Source organism: Macaca nemestrina, chromosome 1 (genome assembly GCF_043159975.1).
Source record: "Macaca nemestrina isolate mMacNem1 chromosome 1, mMacNem.hap1, whole genome shotgun sequence".
Classification (NCBI taxonomy): Eukaryota; Metazoa; Chordata; class Mammalia; order Primates; family Cercopithecidae; genus Macaca; species Macaca nemestrina.
Genome location: NC_092125.1, coordinates 108,993,846 through 109,012,337, shown reverse-complemented (window position 1 = coordinate 109,012,337; position 18,492 = coordinate 108,993,846). Strand labels below are relative to the sequence as shown.

General features: G+C 44.0%; 2 protein-coding genes across 2 annotated transcripts; both read left to right on the top strand.

Moving 5' to 3' along the window:
* The first annotated feature begins 6,045 nt into the window (after positions 1 to 6,045).
* Positions 6,046 to 6,659, top strand: LOC105497820 (cytochrome c-like). Its single transcript, XM_011769225.3, has one exon. The coding sequence runs from the start codon at positions 6,046 to 6,048 to the stop codon at positions 6,361 to 6,363; it is 318 nt and encodes a 105-aa protein (XP_011767527.2). The 3' UTR covers positions 6,364 to 6,659.
* Positions 6,660 to 14,226: 7,567 nt separating this feature from the next.
* LOC139356715 (cortexin domain containing 2) lies at positions 14,227 to 14,394 on the top strand. The gene has a single exon (XM_071071490.1). It carries the CDS (start codon positions 14,227 to 14,229, stop codon positions 14,392 to 14,394), a length of 168 nt encoding a protein of 55 aa, XP_070927591.1.
* The last annotated feature ends 4,098 nt before the right edge of the window (positions 14,395 to 18,492 follow it).

Sequence of the window (18,492 nt, the reverse complement as noted above, 5' to 3'; positions counted from 1 at the left end):
ACCTAAATTTAAGAGACAAAGCTATTCAACACAAAACTCCTAGAAGAAAACATAGGGGTAAAACATTATTACCTTGGATTTGGCAGTGGATTCTTAGAGGTGACACGAAAAGCACAAGCAACCAAAGGAAAAATAGACAAATACTTTTGTGCTTCAAAGGACACTATCAAGAAAGTAAAAAGACCGCCCACAGAGTGGGAGGAAATTTTTACAAATCTTTTGGTTAGTTGGTCTTTTTATTATTATTGTAAGATAATAAAAAGACAGAGAAAGAGATATGCAAATGGGTCGGACCTGGTGGCTCATAATCTTAGCACCTTGGGGGACTGAGGAAGGAGTTCAAGACCAGCCTAGGCAACATGGTGAAACCCTGTCAAAAAAATTTTTTTAATTAGCCAGGTGTGGTAGCGAACACCTGTAGTCCCAGTTACTCCAGAGGCTATGGTGGGAGGATCACTTGAGCCCAGGGAGGTTGAGGTTGCAGTGAACCATGATCATGCCATTGCACTCCAGCCTGTGTGACAGAGCAAGACTCTGTATTTAAAAAAAAAAAAAAAAAAAAAAGGCCAGGCATGGTGGCTCACGCCTGTAATCCCAGCACTTTGGGAGGCCGAGGTGGGTGGATCACGAGGTCAGGAGATCGAGACCATCCTGGCTAACACGATGAAACCCCGTCTTTACTAAAAAATACAGAAAATTAGCTGGATGTGGTGGCGAGCGCATGTAGTCCCACCTACTTGGGAGACTGATGCAGGAGAATGGCGTGAACCCGGGAGGCGGAGCTTGCAGTGAGCCGAGATTGCACCACTGCTCTCCAGACTGGGAGAGAGAGCAAGACTCCGTCTCAAAAAAAAAAAAAGAGAGAGATGTAAATGGTTACTCTATATGTAATCGTTTGAGAGACTACAAAACCATTTTCCAAAGTGGCTGCACCATTTTACGTTTCCACCAGCAGTAGATGAGGATTCTGATTTCTCTACATCCTCATCAACATTTATCTGATAGGTGTGAAGCGATGTAGTAGATGTGAAGCATAGTAGGTGTGAAGCAATGTTTTGTAGTTCTTTAAATGGTTAAACACAGAGTCACTATGTAACCTAGTAATTTCACTCTTAGGTGTATTACCCAAGATGAATTAAAACATATATCCACGCAAAAACTTCGTGTTCATAGCAGTATTACTTGTAATAGCCAAAAAGTGGAAACAACCCAAATGTACATAAACTGATGAGTCAATAAACAAATTGTGATATATACATAGGATGGAATGTTACAGAGCTATAAAAAGAAAACAAGTACTGATACATTTTACAACACAATAAACCGTAAAAATATCCTAAGTGAAAGAAGCCAGTCACTCTCTCTGTCTCTCTCTCTCTCTCTCTCTCTCTATATATATATATATATATATATATATATGTTGATATGGTTTGGCTCTGTCTCCCACGCAAATCTCATGTTGAACTGTGATCTCAAGTGTTGGAGATGACTGGATCATGGGGGTGGTGTCTAATGGTTTAGCACCATCCTCCTAGTCTCATGATAATTCTCATGAGATCCAGTTAAAAGTGTGTAGCACCTCACCCTTCACACTGTCTCTCCTGCTCCACCATGGTCAGACGTGCTTGCTTCCCCTTCACTTTCCACTGTGATTATAAGTTTCCTAAGGCCTCCCAGCCATGCTTCCTGTACAGCTTGCACAACTGTGAGTCAATTAGACCTCTTCTCCTCATAAATTACCCAGTCTCAGGTAGTTCTTTATAGCAGTGTGAGAACAAACTAATACATATGTGTGTGTGTATGTGTGTGTGTGCATACACACACACACATATACATATATTAAATATGTATACAAGTCCAGGCATGGTGGCTAACACCTGTAGTCCCAGCACTTTGGGAGGCTAAGGCTGATGGATCCTGAGGTCAAGAGATCGAGACTATCCTGGCCAACATGGTGAAAACCCATCTCTACTAAAAATACAAAAATTAGCCAAGCATGGTGGCATGCACCTGTAATCCCAGCTAATGGGGAGGCTAAGGCAGGAGAATTGCTTGAGCCCGGGAGGCAGAGGTTGCAGTGAGTTGAGATCGTGCCACTGCACTCCAACCTGGGTGACAGAGTGAGACTCCGCCTCAAAAAAAGAAAAAAAAAAGTATATGTATATATGTATGTGTGTATGTAAAAGTAATTATCCCATTTGTAAAAATCCAGAATGAGAAATTTAGATAGAGAGACAGAAAGTAGATTAGTGGTTGCTTGGGGGAGTAACATGGGGTGATAATGAAGAAAAAAGTTGATTGTGATAATGGTTGCACATTTCTGTACTAAATGTACTAAAAACCATTAAATTGTACACTTTCAAGGGGTGAATTGTATAGTATGTGAATTATATCTCAATAAAGCTGTTACCAAAAACAAAGATATAACAGTGGCTCTTATATACAGGAAGAGATCTTCCATATCACTCATAATAATAAAAGAAATGCAAATTAAAACTATGCCGTTTGGGCCGGGCGCGGTGGCTCATGCCTATAATCCCAACACTTTGGGAGGCCAAGGTGGGTGAATCATGAGGTCAGGAGTTCGAGACCAGCCTGACCAACATGGTGAAACCCCATCTCTACTAAAAATACAAAAATTAGCTGGGCGTGGTGGCACAGGCCTGTAATCCCAGCTACTCAGGAGGCTGAGGCAGGAGAATTGCTTGAACCCAGGAGGCAGGGGTTGCAGTGAGCTGAGATCGCACCACTCCACCCCAACCTGGGCGACAGAGCGAGACTATGTCAAAACAAACAAACAAACAAACAAAAAAACCATACGCCAGTATACAATGTCTTATCCATCAGATTGAGGAAGATTATAAATTATGACAGACAATACATTCTGTTGGAAAAGCTGTGGAGAAACTGGCATTCTTATTAATTGTTGATGGGAATTCAAAATCATACAACTATTGTGGAGGAGAATTTAGCAATATCTACTAAAACTGCAAATTAATTAATCTTTTGACCAGAAATTCCCACTTCTAGGAATTTACCCTGATGATACACTTCCACAGAGAAATACATGTACACAAGAAGATACACTGGGCCGCAGCCAGTGGCCCATGTCTGTAATCTCAGCACTTTTGGAAGCCAAGGTGAGAGGATCACTTGAGCCCAGAAGTTTGAGACCAGCATGGGCAACATAATGAAACCCTGTCTCTACAAAAACTACAAAACTTGGCCAGGTGTGGTGACCTGTGCCTGTAGTCCTAGCTCCTTGGGAGACTGAGGTGGAAGGATCGCTTGAGCCCAGGAAATCTAGACTGCAGTAGGCCATGATCACACCACTGCACTCCAGCCTGGGCAACAGAATGAGACCCTGTCTCAAAAATTTAAAAAAAAAAAAAAAGTAATATACACTAACATTATTTATAATTGCAAATATTGAAAAGAATTAAATGCCTGTATGAAAAGAGTGGTTATCCACACAATAGAGTGCTATTCTGCAGATGTTAAAAAAAAAAAAAAAAAAAAGGCCGGGCACGGTGGCTCACACTTGTAATCCCAGCACTTTGGGAGGCTGAGGCTGGTGGATTACCTGAGATCAGAAGCATGAGACCAGCCTGGCCAACATGGTGAAACTCCGACTCTACTAAAAATACAAAAATTTGACCGGGCGCGATGGCTCACACCTGTAATCCCAACACTTTGGAAGGCCAAAGTAGGCAGATCACGAGGTCAGGAGATCGAGACCATCCTGGCTAACACAGTGAAACCCCATCTCTACTAAAAATATCTACAAAAAAAAAAAATTAGCTGGGTGTGGTGGTGGGTGCCTGTAGTCACAGCTACTCGGGAGGCTGAGGCAGGAGAATAGCATGAACCCAGGAGGCAGAGCTTGCAGTGAGCCAAGATTGTTCCACTGCACTCCAGCCTGGGCGACAGAGCGAGACTCCATCTCAAAAAAAAAAAAAAAATTTGCCGGGCGTGGTGGCACACGCCTGTAATCCCAGCTACTCAGGAGGCTGAGGCAGGAGACAGAAGTTGCAGTGAGCCGAGATTGTGCCACTGCACTCCAGCTCAGCCAGACCGACAGAAATGAATGAGATTCATCACCTGTAGGAGGTAGGTAGGAATGGGGTGGGAAGGATGAGATGTGGGTGAAATGGAATGGAAAGAATGGTCGGGGAGGGGTGATACCTCTTTGAGTGTAATTTTTGTATATAGTTCTGGTAACTATGTTAATATTTCACATACTCAAAAAAATAAAATAAATGCAATAATAGTAGGGGCAAAAACTCTAAAAATGGAATATAAACAAGACAAAATGACAAAAAAGCAGACCACTGTGTCCCACAAACTGCGGGGAACATATATCAAGCTTGAAGGGAAAGCAGTCACCTTTGGTATTTTCCCTCTGTACACCTTTCTCCTACAGAGTGCAGAGGGAAAATACCAACATTCCAGCAACTTTCCCCAAGAAAACCTATTGCCTCTTTACTGTCAACGCTTTTTATCCACTCAAGGTGAATACTTAACTAAATATTTCAAAAATTGTCTAGCTACTTGCTCTGCAATGCCTGGTTATCAGATCCCTCTTTGGAACATGGGGTTCCTGCTATCTATTGTTTTATTTTGGCCTTTATGGCACAGCTGTAGTTGAAACAGAAGTAGTCTCCTTTTAATAACCTGATGCGTCTGTTCTGCCAATCCCTATGTTTTGTTTTGAAAATCTGATCATTCTGTCACAACAACATATTTTATTAAAAAATCACCCTTCTGGCCGGGCGCGGTGGCTCAAGCCTGTAATCCCAGCACTTTGGGAGGCCGAGACGGGCGGATCACGAGGTCAGGAGATCGAGACCATCCTGGCTAACACGGTGAAACCCCGTCTCTATTAAGAAATACAAAAAAAAACTAGCCGGGCAAGGTGGCGGGCGCCTGTAGTCCCAGCTACTCGGGAGGCTGAGGCCGGAGAATGGCGTGAACCCGGGAGGCGGAGCTTGCAGTGAGCTGAGATCCGGCCACTGCACTCCAGCCTGGGCGACAGAGCGAGACTCCGTCTCAAAAAAAAAAAAAAAAAAAATCACCCTTCTGTTAAGTGATGGGGCTTTTTCTTCTCTTTTTATTGAGGGGTGGGGGGTGGGTTTGTAATTTGTAAGTACTTTTGTTCATGATCTGTCCCTCCCTCTTCCCACCTCTGCAGTCCTCTGAAGGGAGGCCAACAGCCTTTCCCTGCCTTGGATTCTGAAGTGTTCCTGTTTGTCTTAACCTAGCCCTGGCCAGACGTTTTCTTTGATTTTTTTTTTTTTTTTTTTTTTTTTTTTTTTGAGACAGAGTCTCGCTCTGACGCCCAGGCTGGAGTGCAGTGGCGCAATCTCGGCTCACTGCAAGCTCCGCCTCCCGGGTTCACGCCATTCTCCTGCCTCAGCCTCCTGAGTAGCTGGGACTACAGGCGCCCGCCACCGCGCCCGGCTAATTTTTTGTATTTTTAGTAGAAACGGGGTTTCACCGTGGTCTCGATCTCCTGACCTTGTGATCCGCCCGCCTCGGCCTCCCAAAGTGCTGGGATTACAGGCGTGAGCCACCGCGCCTGGCTGATTTTTTTTTTTTAATTAAAAGACAGCAGTATGACATGAAAAAAATAATAATAATAAATAAAAAACATAAAAATCACCCTTCTGGCCAGACATGGTGGCTCACGCCTGTAATCCCAGCACTTTGGGAGGCTGAGGTGGGCGGATCACGAGGTCAGGAGTTCAAGACCAGCCTGGCCAACATAGTTAAACCCCGTCCCTACTAAAAATACAAAAAATTTGCTGGAATGGTGGTGGGCGCCTGTAATCCCAGCTACTTGGGAGGCTGAGGCAGGAGAATCGCCTGAACCTGGGAGGCAGAGGTTGCAGTGAGCAGAGATTGCACCATTGCACTCCAGCCTGGGTGACAGTACAAAACTCTGTCTCAAAAAAAAAAAAAAAATCACCCTTTATGGAGAGAGTGGGATGTCCGGCTTCAGAGTGGGAACCTTCATTGCGCCAGTGACGACAAAGAGAATTAAATATGGGTGATGTTGAGAAAGGCAAGAAGATTTTTGTTCAGAAGTGTGCCCAGTGTCTCACCATGGAAAAGGGAGGCAAGCACAAGACTGGGCCTAATCTCCATGGTCTCTTTGGGCAGAAGACAGGTCAGGCCATTGGATTCTCTTACACAGATGCCAATAAGAACAAACGCATCACCTGGGGAGAGGATACACTGATGGAGTATTTGGAGAATCCCAAGAAGTACATCCCTGGAACAAAAATGATCTTTGCCGGCATTAAAAATAAGGTAGAAAAGGCCGACTTGACAGCTTATCTCAAAAAAGCTACTAATGAGTAATAATTGGCCACTGCCTTATTTATTGCAAAACAAATGTCTCATGAATTGTTTATGTGTACCATACTTTAATAGAGCTCATACAACAGAATTCAGATCATGAATGACTGACAGAATATTTTGTTGGGCAGTCCTGATTCAAAACTAAGATTGGCTTGTGGTTAAATGAATATGTTCAGTGTTTGAATTTTAATAGTAATTCCAATTCAGTAAATGCTATCACTGTTTACCCCTTCTAAAGATATGATTAGACTTCATTAGTAATGTTAAACTTTTCACAAAGATGGTGAGTGCCATCTTAAAACTTACTGGAGATTGGTTTTATATTTAGATTTCTATAACTGGTTATGTGAATGTATTTAAATACTGGAGAAATTCCTTCACTGTCTCAGAACCAAGCAAGATTCACCTGTGTTTTGTGTTCATAAAGGCAAGGGTTGAAGATAAATAAGGTAGCCATGTCTACTTTATATTTTTGGCCTTAACTATGCCAATCTAATTAGAATTCCCTGTATTTAAAATGGTTCCTTTTACTTATTGAAAGGCATTTTAGTGTGTTTTATGTGTAATATCAAACATTATTTAACACTTCTCACATTTTATAGATGATCTATAAGGTCACATGCTTTTAAAATAGTAGCAAGTTAAGCTTTACTCTTGAATGCTTTACAATCTAAGTCAAACTAAGTTATAATTTAGGATTGTCTTTAAACAGCCATTCAGAAACATAACACTGTAGAACTGCTATGTATTTGTGATTGGGAATGATTCTTTTGCCAACTTCAAAGGATTAAAGTAGAGGAGATATACACAAATTATAAAATTATGTGTGATCATAAGACTTATGATAATTAAAAAGAAACCACACACACATACACACACACACACACACACACACACACATCACCCTTCATGAGGAACTTGCAAAATCTGCCCATTCTTTTTTCATTTTTTTTTTTTTTTTGAGGCCGAGTCTCATTCTGTCACCCAGGCTGGAGTGCAGTGGTACAATTTTGGCTCACTGCAACTTTCACCTCCTGGATTCAAGTGATTCTCCTGCCTCAGCCTCCCAAATAGCTGAGATTACAGGCACATGCCACCATGCCCAGCTAGTTTTTGTATTTTTAGTAGAGATAGGGTTTCATCATGTTGGCTAGGCTGGTCTCCAACTCCTGACCTCAGGTGATTCCACCCCACCTCGGCCTCCCAAAGTGCTGGGATTATAGGTGTGAGCCATGGCACCTGGTCTTATCCGCCCATACCATCTGCATATGTGAGTGGAGTCCAGGAGGTTGCATGAAAATCCAGTGTAAAAGATATGAGTGCAACTTACCCTGTTGCCCCAGAATTGTGGTCAAGTCTTATTGAAGGCACAATACTACTTATAATCTAAAGAAAGCTTTAACAATTGGAGCCAGAACCTCTTCCAAATCTCATGAGAAGTTGGCTTAGTCAATCATATCTCCACCAACTCCCACTCCTTGTCCCACCACAGTATATATAAAGAATGAGGCCGGACGCGGTGGCTCATGCCTGTAATCCCAGCACTTTGGGAGGACGAGGCAGGTGGATCACGAGCTCAGGAGATCAAGACCATCCTGGTTAACACAGTGAAACCCTGTCTCTACTAAAAATACAAAAAATTAGCCGGGAGTGGTGGCGGGTGCCTATAGTCCCAGCTACTAGGGTGGCTGAGGCAGGAGAATGGCATGAACTCAGGAGGTGGAGCTTGCAGTGAACGGGGATCGTGCCACTGCACTCCAGCCTGGGGACAGAGCGAGATTCCATCTCAAAAAAAAAAAAAAAAAAAAGAATGAACTGGGGCTGGGTACAGTGGCTCATGCTTGTAATCCCAGCACTTTGGGAGGCTGAGGTGGGCAGAGTGTTGCTTGAGCCCAGGAGTTTGAAACCAGCCTGGGCATCATAGTAAGACCTCATCTCTACAAAAAATTTAAAAATTAGCCAAGCATGGTGGTGGGCACCTGTAGTCACAGCTATCCAGGAGGCTCAGGCAGGAGGATCACTTGAGCCCAAGAGGCTGAGGCTGCAGTGAGCTATGACCATGCCACTGCACTCCAGCCTGGGTGGCAGAGTGAGACCCTGTCTCAAAAACAACAACAGCAAAAAGAATGAATTGGGAGGACAACTGGGAATTCTCATTATTGGCATTATGGGATGTACAGTATTTGTGATGCTAAGCAAAAAAGATAAAAGTACTTCCCCTTCCTCCCAAAGCCAAAGATGAGGGCATGCCAAGAGAGACATTGGTACAATTGGTGACACCAGCAAGGAGAGACTAACAATATTTCATTCCCTAGACAGATGCTTTAAACTGTAGAACCTGCCAACCCACTCTGGTCAGGTTGGAATAAAGCATGGTGTGAGTTTTTAACCTGTGCAAACATTAAAAATCATGTCAGTTTCTTGGCTAGAGAGTTCTGAAAGTGGAAGGCCCACTGGAATAATCTGTGCTGGCAGGGTTTATATGTACCTTGGTGAAGTATGCCTAGGAAGAAAATGTGGCCAATCCCACCAACCCATCACAGTCTGGCAACTCCCCCTAAAGGACTTCAGGTGTCTCCGAAGGAGCAGGAGCAGTGGGAGGTGCCAGGAGACCACTGTACCAAGTCATGGGATAGCCAACCTGAGTTTAGGTTTGGAGAAGAGACGATAAGCAGCACCATTCGAAGGGGTCTTCAATGACAGAAAAGTCCAGAATGAAGATAAACACTACTCAAAAAACTACAAACATCCTTCACTCTGAAACCACCAGATCTAACCAGAGTAAGACAAGGTCACCTACTCACAGTTGGCCACAATTATTCATTAAATAGAGAAACACTTCACATTTTCCCCTTTCTTTCTTCCTGATCCTATACAAAGCAGAAGCAGCAGCCTGAAAAGGGAGAAGAGCTATTGAACTCTGAATCCTCTATAACATTAGGAATTTAAAACTGAACTAAGGCTTTATAAAAATCAGCTCTATTGAGATATAATCATATACAATTCAAACATTTCAAACGTACAATTGAATGGTTTTTAGCACATTCACAGAAACGTTTAACCACTACCACAATTTTAGAACATTCTTATCACCTCCAAAAGAAACCCTGTACCATTTAACTTTCACCCCTCATCCCCCACCTCCAGCTCTAAGCAACCACTAATCTGTCTCTATAGATTTCTCTATTCTAGACTTACATATGAATAGAATTATATAATATGCTGGGGGAGTTTGTGACTTGTTTCTTTCACTCAGCTTAATGCTTCTGGGGTTCATCCAAAAAAAAAAAGTTTCATCCAAGTAGCATGTATCAATACTTCCTTTTTATGGCCAATACGTCTATCGTGTAGACATACCATATTTTGCTTATCCATTTGTAAGTTGATGGACTTTTGGGTTGTTTCTACCTTTTGGCTATGATGAATAATGCTGCTACAAACATTCCTGTGTAAGTTTTTGTGTGGTCACATGTTTTCAGTTCTCCTGGGGACAGCCATAGGAGTGGAATTGCTAGGTCACATGGTGGCTTTTTTTTTTTTTTTTTTTAGACAGTGTCTCACTCTGTCACTCAGGCTGGAGTGTAGTGGTGTGATCAAAGCTCACTGCAGCCTCCCAGCCTCCCAGGCTCAGGTGATCCTCCCACCTCCGCCTCCTGAGTAGCTGGGATTACAGGTGCGTGCCACTACATCCAGCTAATTTTTGTATTTTCTGTAGAGAGGAAGGCTTGCCATGTTGCCCAGGTTGGTCTTGAACTCCTGGGCTAAAGTGATCCTCCACCCACCTTGGCTGCCCAAAGTGCTGGGATAGTAGGCGTGAGCCACCGTACCTGGCCAGTAACTCTTATGTTTAATAATTCAAGGAACTTCCAGACTGTTTTCCAAAGTAACTTCACTACTTTACATTCCCACCAACAGTCAATGAGGGTTTCAATTACTTTATACCCTTGCCAACACTTAATCTGACTTGATTCTAGTCATCCCAGTAGGTGTGAAGTGGTATCTTGAAGTTTTATTTCCATTTCCCTGATGATTAATTATGTTGACCATTTAAAAAATGTGTTTATTGGCCATTTGCATATATTCCTTATGCAGAAAAAGATATTTCTATTCAGATCCTTTGCCTAATTTTTAATTGAGTTGTTTGTCTTTTCATTGTTCCGTTGTAACTTTGGTTACCAGGCCTCTCTCTGTCACCCAGGCTGGAGTACAGTGGTGTGATCATAGCTCACTATAACCCTGAACTCCTGGGCTCAAAGGATCCTTCTGCCTCCACCTCTCCAGTAGCTAGGACCACACACACATGCCACACACCTAGCTAATTAAAAAAAAAAATTAAGAAACAAGGTATCTCCATACTACCCAGGCTGGTCTCAAACTCCTGACCTCAAGTGATCCTCCCACCTCATCCTCCCAAAGTACTGGCCAGGCGTAAGCCACTGCGTCCAGCCCATTTTCTTGATAATAATCTTCTGCTTAAAGTACAAAAGTTGGCCAGGCGCGGTGGATCACGCCTGTAATCCCAGCACCTTGGGAGGCCAAGGTGGGTGGAGGATCACTTTAGCCCAGGAGTTCAAGACCAACCTGGGCAACATGGTGAAACCCCGACTCTACTAAAAATACAAAAATTAGCCGGGCATGCTGGGGGGTGCCTATAATCCCAGCTATTTGGGAGGCTGAGGCAGAAGAATCGCTTGAACCTGGGAGGCGGAGGTTGCAGTGAGCCGAGATGACGCCATTGCACTCCAGCCTGGGCGACAGAGCAAGACTCCGTCTCAAAAAAAAAAAAAAAGTACAAAAGTTTTGTCCAAGCACAGTAGCTCATGCCTACAATCCTAATACTTTCGGAGGCTAAAGAGGACAGATCTCTTGAGCCCAGGAGTTTGAGACCAGCCTGGGCAACATGGTGAAACTCCATCTCTACCAAAACAAACAAACAAAAAACAATTAGCCAGGCATGATGATGTGCACCTATAGTCCCAGCTACTTGGGAGGTTGAGATGGGAGGATCAATTTAGCCTGGGAAGTAGAGGCTGCAGTGACCCCAGATGGCACCACAGCACTCCAGCCTGGGTGACAGAGTGAGACCCTGTCTCAAAAAAAAAGTCTTAAATTTTGATGAAGTCCAGTTTATCTCTTTTTTGTTGCTCATGATTTTGGTGTCATATCTAAGAATCTTTACATTTAGGTCTTTGATTCACTTTAAGTTTATCTTTCTATGTGGTGTGAAATTGTTACCAAAACACCAGGAGTTCAGTTTATGTCCTGTTGCTCACCACACAGAAAGATGAGCAGTACCTGCCACTGAGACGACAGGTATTGCCAAGGAAGAAGGCTTTACTCAGGTGCTGCAGCTCAGTCACAAATCCATTTCCCTGACCAACTAAAATTAGAGGTTTATATAGTAAAGAAGAAATGTAACGATGTATAGGAAAACAGGAACTCAGGAGGCCAAGAAAGCACTCGTGACCAATGAGGGGTCTTGTACTTCATTGTCAGGATGGGATGATCTGGTTGAGTTTCAGTTCCTTGATACTTTTTTTGAGAGGCCTGGTGGTCCTTTCCTGAAGAAGGAACTCAAAATAAAACAAATGTAAGTTTTAAGCTTTAAGACCAGAAGGTCAATTTCTTTTTCTTTTTTCTGTTTTTTGTTTGTTTTTGCTTTTGTTTGCTTTTTTGTTTGTTTTTTTGAGACGAGGTCTCCCTCTGTCGCCCAGGCTGGAATGCAGTGGCTTGATCTCAACTCACTGCAACCTCTGCCTCCCGGGTTCAAGCAATTTTCCTGCCTCAGCCTCCTGAGTAGCTGGGATTACAGGTGTGTGCCACCATACCCAGCTAATTTTTATATTTTTAGTAGACATGGGGTTTCGCCATGTTGGCCAGGCTGGTCTGGAACTCCTGACTTCAGGTGATCTGCCCTCCTCGGCCTCTGAAAATGCTGGTATTATAGGCATGAGCCGCCACACCCAGCAAGAAGGGTCAATTTCTGTTGATACAAAAAAAAAACTATGAGACTATTGGGTTCATTTCAAAATAAGGGTCTAACTTAATTCTTTTGCATGTGGTGATCCAGCTGTCCCAGCACCATTTGTTTTCTTTCCTCACTGAATGTTCTTGGTACCCTAGTTAAAAATTACTTGGTCGGCCGGGCGCGGTGGCTCAAGCCTGTAATCCCAGCACTTTGGGAGGCCGAGATGGGCGGATCACGAGGTCAGGAGATCGAGACCATCCTGGCTAACACGGTGAAACCCCGTCTCTACTAAAAAATACAAAAAACTAGCCGGGCGAGGTGGCGGGCGCCTGTAGTCCCAGCTACTCGGGAGGCTGAGGCAGGAGAATGGTCTAAACCCGGGAGGCAGAGCTTGCAGTGAGCTGAGATCCGGCCACTGCACCCCAGCCTGGGCGACAGAGCAAGACTCTGTCTCAAAAAAAAAAAAAAAAAAAAAAAAAAATTACTTGGTCAGGCCGGGCGCGGTGGCTCAAGCCTGTAATCCCAGCACTTTGGGAGGCCGAGGCGGGCGGATCACGAGGTCAGGAGATTGAGACCATCCTGGCTAACACGGTGAAACCCCGTCTCTACTAAAAAATACAAAAAACTAGCCGGACGAGGTGGCGGGCGCCTGTAGTCCCAGCTACTGGGGAGGCTGAGGCAGGAGAATGGCGTGAACCCGGGAGGCGGAGCTTGCAGTGAGCTGAGATCCGGCCACTGCACTCCAGCCTGGGCGGCAGAGCGAGACTCCGTCTCAAAAAAAAAAAAAAAAAAAAAAAAATTACTTGGTCATAGATATATGGGTTTATTTCTGGACTCTCATTTTTTTTTTTTTTTTTGAGACAGAGTCTCACTCTGCCGTCCGGGCTCTAGTGCAGTGCCATGATCTCGGCTCACTGCAACTTTTGCCTCCCAGTTTCAAGTGATTCTCCTGCCTCAGCCTCCCAAGTAGCTGGGGCTACAGGCATGCATCACCACGCCTGGCTAATTTTTGTTTTGTTTTGTTTTGAGACGGAGTCTCGCTCTGTTGCCCAGGCTGAAGTCCAGTGACTTGGTCTCAGCTTACTGCAACCTGCTTCCTGGATTCAAGCAATTCCGCCTCAACCTCCTGAGTAGTTGGGATTACAGGTGCCCGCCACCACACCCGGCTAATTTTTGTATTTTTAGTAGAGACGGGGTTTCATCATGTTGTCCAGGCTGGTCTCAAACTCCTGACCTCAGATGATCCACCCGCCTTGGTCTCACAAAGTGCTGGGATTACAGGTGTGAGCCACTGCGCCCAGCCTGTAAATTTTAATAATTGAAATTGATCACTTCTGGGATATACCTGATTTTTCATGAAGATATGAGAATGACGGTACAATTAAATGTAGTGATCAGAAAAAATAAAACAATTTCATGTTCATAGCCAGTGAGTTAAGACTATACAACAAACTAGGTACAATAAGTACTCTTGGAATTTGAAGTAATCTTAGAGGAGGATTTTGACTTAACACAGAATTCAGATATCAAAGACAGTTTTACGTGGATCTTAGGGGACAAGGAAGGCCCGCCTGATTTCTAGGTTATATACATTGCTCACGTTCTGTCTCGGAGTAATTCTCCAGATATTTTACACACAGATACTTGTATGTGTGTATCTTGTCAGTCATCTATATCAACTTTATCAGTTTTGTAACTGCTTCTTAAGTAAATCTTGCCGATATTTTTTCAACCCTTGGTCCCTTTTTGGTTTTTCACAGTGTTATTAAGAAAACACATACACACACAAACCAATAAGCCTGTTTTATCCTCCTTTGTCTAGGAATATGACAAATCTGAAGCTATACCTGAGGCAGTAGCTGGAGCTGGACAACAGTAACGAGGTGCAAGTCCCCATGGAAGATTCAAGCCTGTCCAACAGTGTTGATGTGGACAAAGGCTTTGCCATTGCCTTTGTTGTTCTTCTGTTTCTGTTCCTAATAGTGATGATTTTTCGGTGTGCCAAGTTGGTGAAGAATCCCTACAAGGCCAGCTCCACAACCACAGAACCATCTCTGAGCTGAAGTATAATCTGAAGTATAATAAAACCTGGTAGACTTCCTTTCACAAGAGATTTGAAATCTGTTATACACACTTTATATTATTTCACCTCCCTGTTTCTCAGCCTTCTCACTCTTGCATTCTACAATGAGATGAAACACAAGCCAGTCTGTATTGTTCCTGTTCAGGGAAATGGCTACTAAAGTAAGTTAGAGGTTGAATTTATTGGCTAGAATAAGTCCATGGATTTTAATTCTTCAATGCCTAAGGTTCTTAGGATGGGACAGTGGGCCATAATTTTATGATGTAATGTAACATAATGTCATCATGCTTGGTAAGGTCCACCTGAAACTAGAAGCTCACCTAGAGGTGGCAGACTTGAATGATCCCTTTAGTTATGCAAATGTAGGCTCAGCAGAAATCAAATGTCCTATAAGAAGAGTGTAACCAGATTGTTTTAGTGTGTGAAGTTTTGTAAAATCTGCTGTTCTTAAGTGGGCAGAAGTCTGTGGTAGAAGGGGACTAATTTGCTGTGGGTGAATTCCTTAATCTCTCTCGTCCCAAATTTCCTCATCTATAAAATATTATGTAGAGGTTTGTATGAGGGCCCCAGAAAAGATATATCTGTGTCCTAAGCCCTGGAATGTGACCTTATTTGGAAAAATGGTCTTTGCAAATATAATTAAGAATCTCAAGATAAATTCATCCTAAATTATCTAGGTAAGTCTTAAATCCAATGACAATTGTTCTTAAAAAAAAAAAAAAAAGAGGAGAAGACACAGGGAGACAGAGAAAAAGACCATGTGAACACAGAGACAGAGATTGGAATCACACAGCCACAAGCCAAGGAACCCTTGCCTGGAACCACCAGAAACTAGAAGAGTGAAGAAAGGATTCTTTCTCCCCTAGAGATTCTGGTACCGGTATGGTCTTAGCAACACCTTGATTTTGGACTTCGGCCTTCAGAACTGTGAGAAAATAAATTTCTGTTGTTTTAAGGCACCCGGTGTGGTAACTTGTTATGTCAGTCATAGGAAATTAATACATAATATATGATGATGCAGATGGTGGTCATGATTCTGATCATCATCCCAGCAATCTTTTCTTTCTTTTTGAGACAGAGTTTCATTCTGTCACCCAGGCTGGAGGGCAGTGGTGTGATTCCGGCTCACTGAAACCTTTGCCTCCCGGGTTCAAGCAATTCTCCTTCCTCAGCCTCCAGAGTAGCTGGAATTACAGGCATCCGCCACATGCCTGGCTAATTTTTGTATTTTTAGTAGAGACAGGGTTTCACCATGTTGACCAAACTGGTCTCGAACTCCTGACCTCAAGTGATCCACCCACCTCAGCCTCCCACAGTGCTGGGATTATAGGCATGAGCCACTGCGCCCAGCCCCAAGGGATCACTTAAGAGCAGAGGGAAGAAAATCATAGCACCTACTCTCCAAAGTCTGAAGTTAGGGAACTTTGATAGAGTGGTGTATGAGCCAATTGGCAGGGAAGCTTTTAAGAGAAGTCACTAGAAAGAAAGGGAGTACCTAAATTGCTGAGCAAGACTCATTGTGGGTTTGGCTGAAGAGGATTGGTTTTAGTACAGCAGATGATGGAGAATCAAAGCCCTCATATCCAGCCACGATGGCCTAATATTCTAGTCAACAGTAACCTAGCATATGAGTATGAATTGAGAGCCATAACCTTGGAATCTAACTGGGAGGGCATCACTTGGGCTTATGCAGTGACTTGGACCAGCAAGCAGCCACTTCAGTGGAGACATGTATCCATGGGACCACTCTGGACTGGGTTTTTTTTTTTTTTTTTTTTTTTTTTTTGAGACGGAGTCTCGCTCTGTCGCCCAGGCTGGAGTGCAGTGGCCAGGTCTCAGCTCACTGCAAGCTCCGCCTCCCGGGTTCACGCCATTCTCCTGCCTCAGCCTCCGGAGTAGCTGGGACTACAGGCGCCCGCCACCTCGCCCGGCTAGTTTTTTGTATTTTTAGTAGAGACGGGGTTTCACCATGTTAGCCAGGATGGTCTCGATCTCCTGACCTTGTGATCCGCCCGTCTCGGCCTCCCAAAGTGCTGGGATTACAGGCTTGAGCCACCGCGCCCGGCCTGGACTGGGTTTTAACAGCAATACCACATGGTATAGAGACACAACTCTAGTCATGCACTGTTAGCAGAGACCTGATAATTGGTCTCTGTTTCTGACTCCTGGATGTGGGACTGCTCCCTTCCTTAGCTTGAGTAAGCCTCCAAGGAAAATGCAGACAGAGGAATCAAAGTCTTCCATGGAAAATACTAGACTTTGCCTGCACCAGAACAAGATACTCAACTGTACTGGTTAGGCTGCCAGGGAGGTAAAGGGAGGATGTGGGGAGGGGGACAAGAGAGATATATGATTTGATTTGATGCAAAGAAACTCAGGGCAAGGTGCAGATCAGGTGAAAAGCAGATTAGGATTGATGTCAGTTATGTTGGTGTTGTGTGGAAAAGTAAAATAAAAATAAAGGTTGGGCGCAGTGGCCCATACCTGTAATCCCAGCACTTTGGGAGGCCGAGGTGGGTGGATCACCTGAGGTCAGGAGTTCGAGACCAGCCTGGCCCAACATGTTGAAACCCCGTCTCTACTAAAAATACAAAAATTAGCTGGGCTTGGTGGCACGTGGCTGTAATCCCAGCTACTTGGGAGGCTGAGGCAGGAGAATCGCTTGAACTCGGGGGCAGAGGTTGCAGTGATCCGAGATCACGACACTGCACTCCGGCCTGGGCAAGAGAGCAAGACTCCATCTCAAATAAATAAATAAACAAATAAATAAATAAATAAATAAATAAAGGGTTGATGTCAGCACTTGAGGACTGCAGTGTGTTCCCTCCAGGAACTCAGAGATTAACCTCTGAGTTAACATCTTCTTAACATAAGTTGCACGATAAACACACGATTAATGAGACCATCAATATGCAGTCACAAGAGAATCACAGGTTTGACAATTATCTGACTTTCTCCAGTAATCTAAGAAAAGATGCATCAGTTGGAAGAAGTGGATTATCTGTGGAAGCAGAAAAAGATGAGCAACCTAAAGTAAATCCACGAGAAGCCAGTATGAATGCTGTTCGAAAGAGGGGAGACTGGATGTGGTGGCCCACGCTTATAATCTCAGGAGTTTGGGAGGCTGAGGTGGGAGGATCACTTGAGCCCAGGAGTTTGAGACCAGCCTGGGCGACATAGTAAGATCTCGTCTCTACTAAAAAATAAAAAAGTAGCTGGGCATGGTGACACGTGCCTGTAATCCTAGCTGCTTGGGAGACTGAGGTGGGAGGATTGCTAAGGCCCAGAAGATGGAGGTTGCAGTGAGCTATGCTCGTGCAACTGCACTCCAGCCTGGGTGGCCAGATAGTCCTTGGTATGGAGATTCAGGGAGTTGCAGCCCATGGACCTTTGGTTTGTTTGGTCTTATTGATCACATGATCTCTGCTAACCTGATGTTCTTAATCACTCCTTCCACCCACCTCAAACTGACAATTTATAGGTCCAATTGGTCTACAGAGAAGTTATATTGGGCCAGGACTCTCCCACCACTAATGTGGGTGTGTCTGGTAGGTGTTGGGGTTCTACATTTGTGTTTTGAATCAACATTTTAAAAATTATTATTATAAAGGTAATACATGCATATTGTAAAACAATTTTTTCAAACATTACCTAAGGATAAAAAGGCAAAAAGTAGGTCCGGGCGTGGTGGCTCATGCCTGTAATCCCAGCACTTTGGGAGGCCGAAGCAGGTGGATCACAAGGTCAGGAGATCAAGACCATCCTGGCTAACACGATGAAACCCCGTCTCTACTAAAACTACAAAAATTAGCCAGGCATGGTGGCAGGCACCTATAGTCCCAGCTACTCGGGAGGCTGAGGCAGGAGAATCGCTTGAACCTGGAAGGCGGAGGTTGCAGTGAGCCAAGATCATGCCATGGCACTCCAGCCTGGGCAACAGAGTAAGACTGTGTCTCAAAATAAATAAATACATACATAAAAAGGCCACGCCTGTAATCCCAGCACTTTGGGACGCCAAGGCGGGTGGATCCCGAGGTCAGGAGATCGAGATCATCCTGGCTAACACGGTGAAACCTCA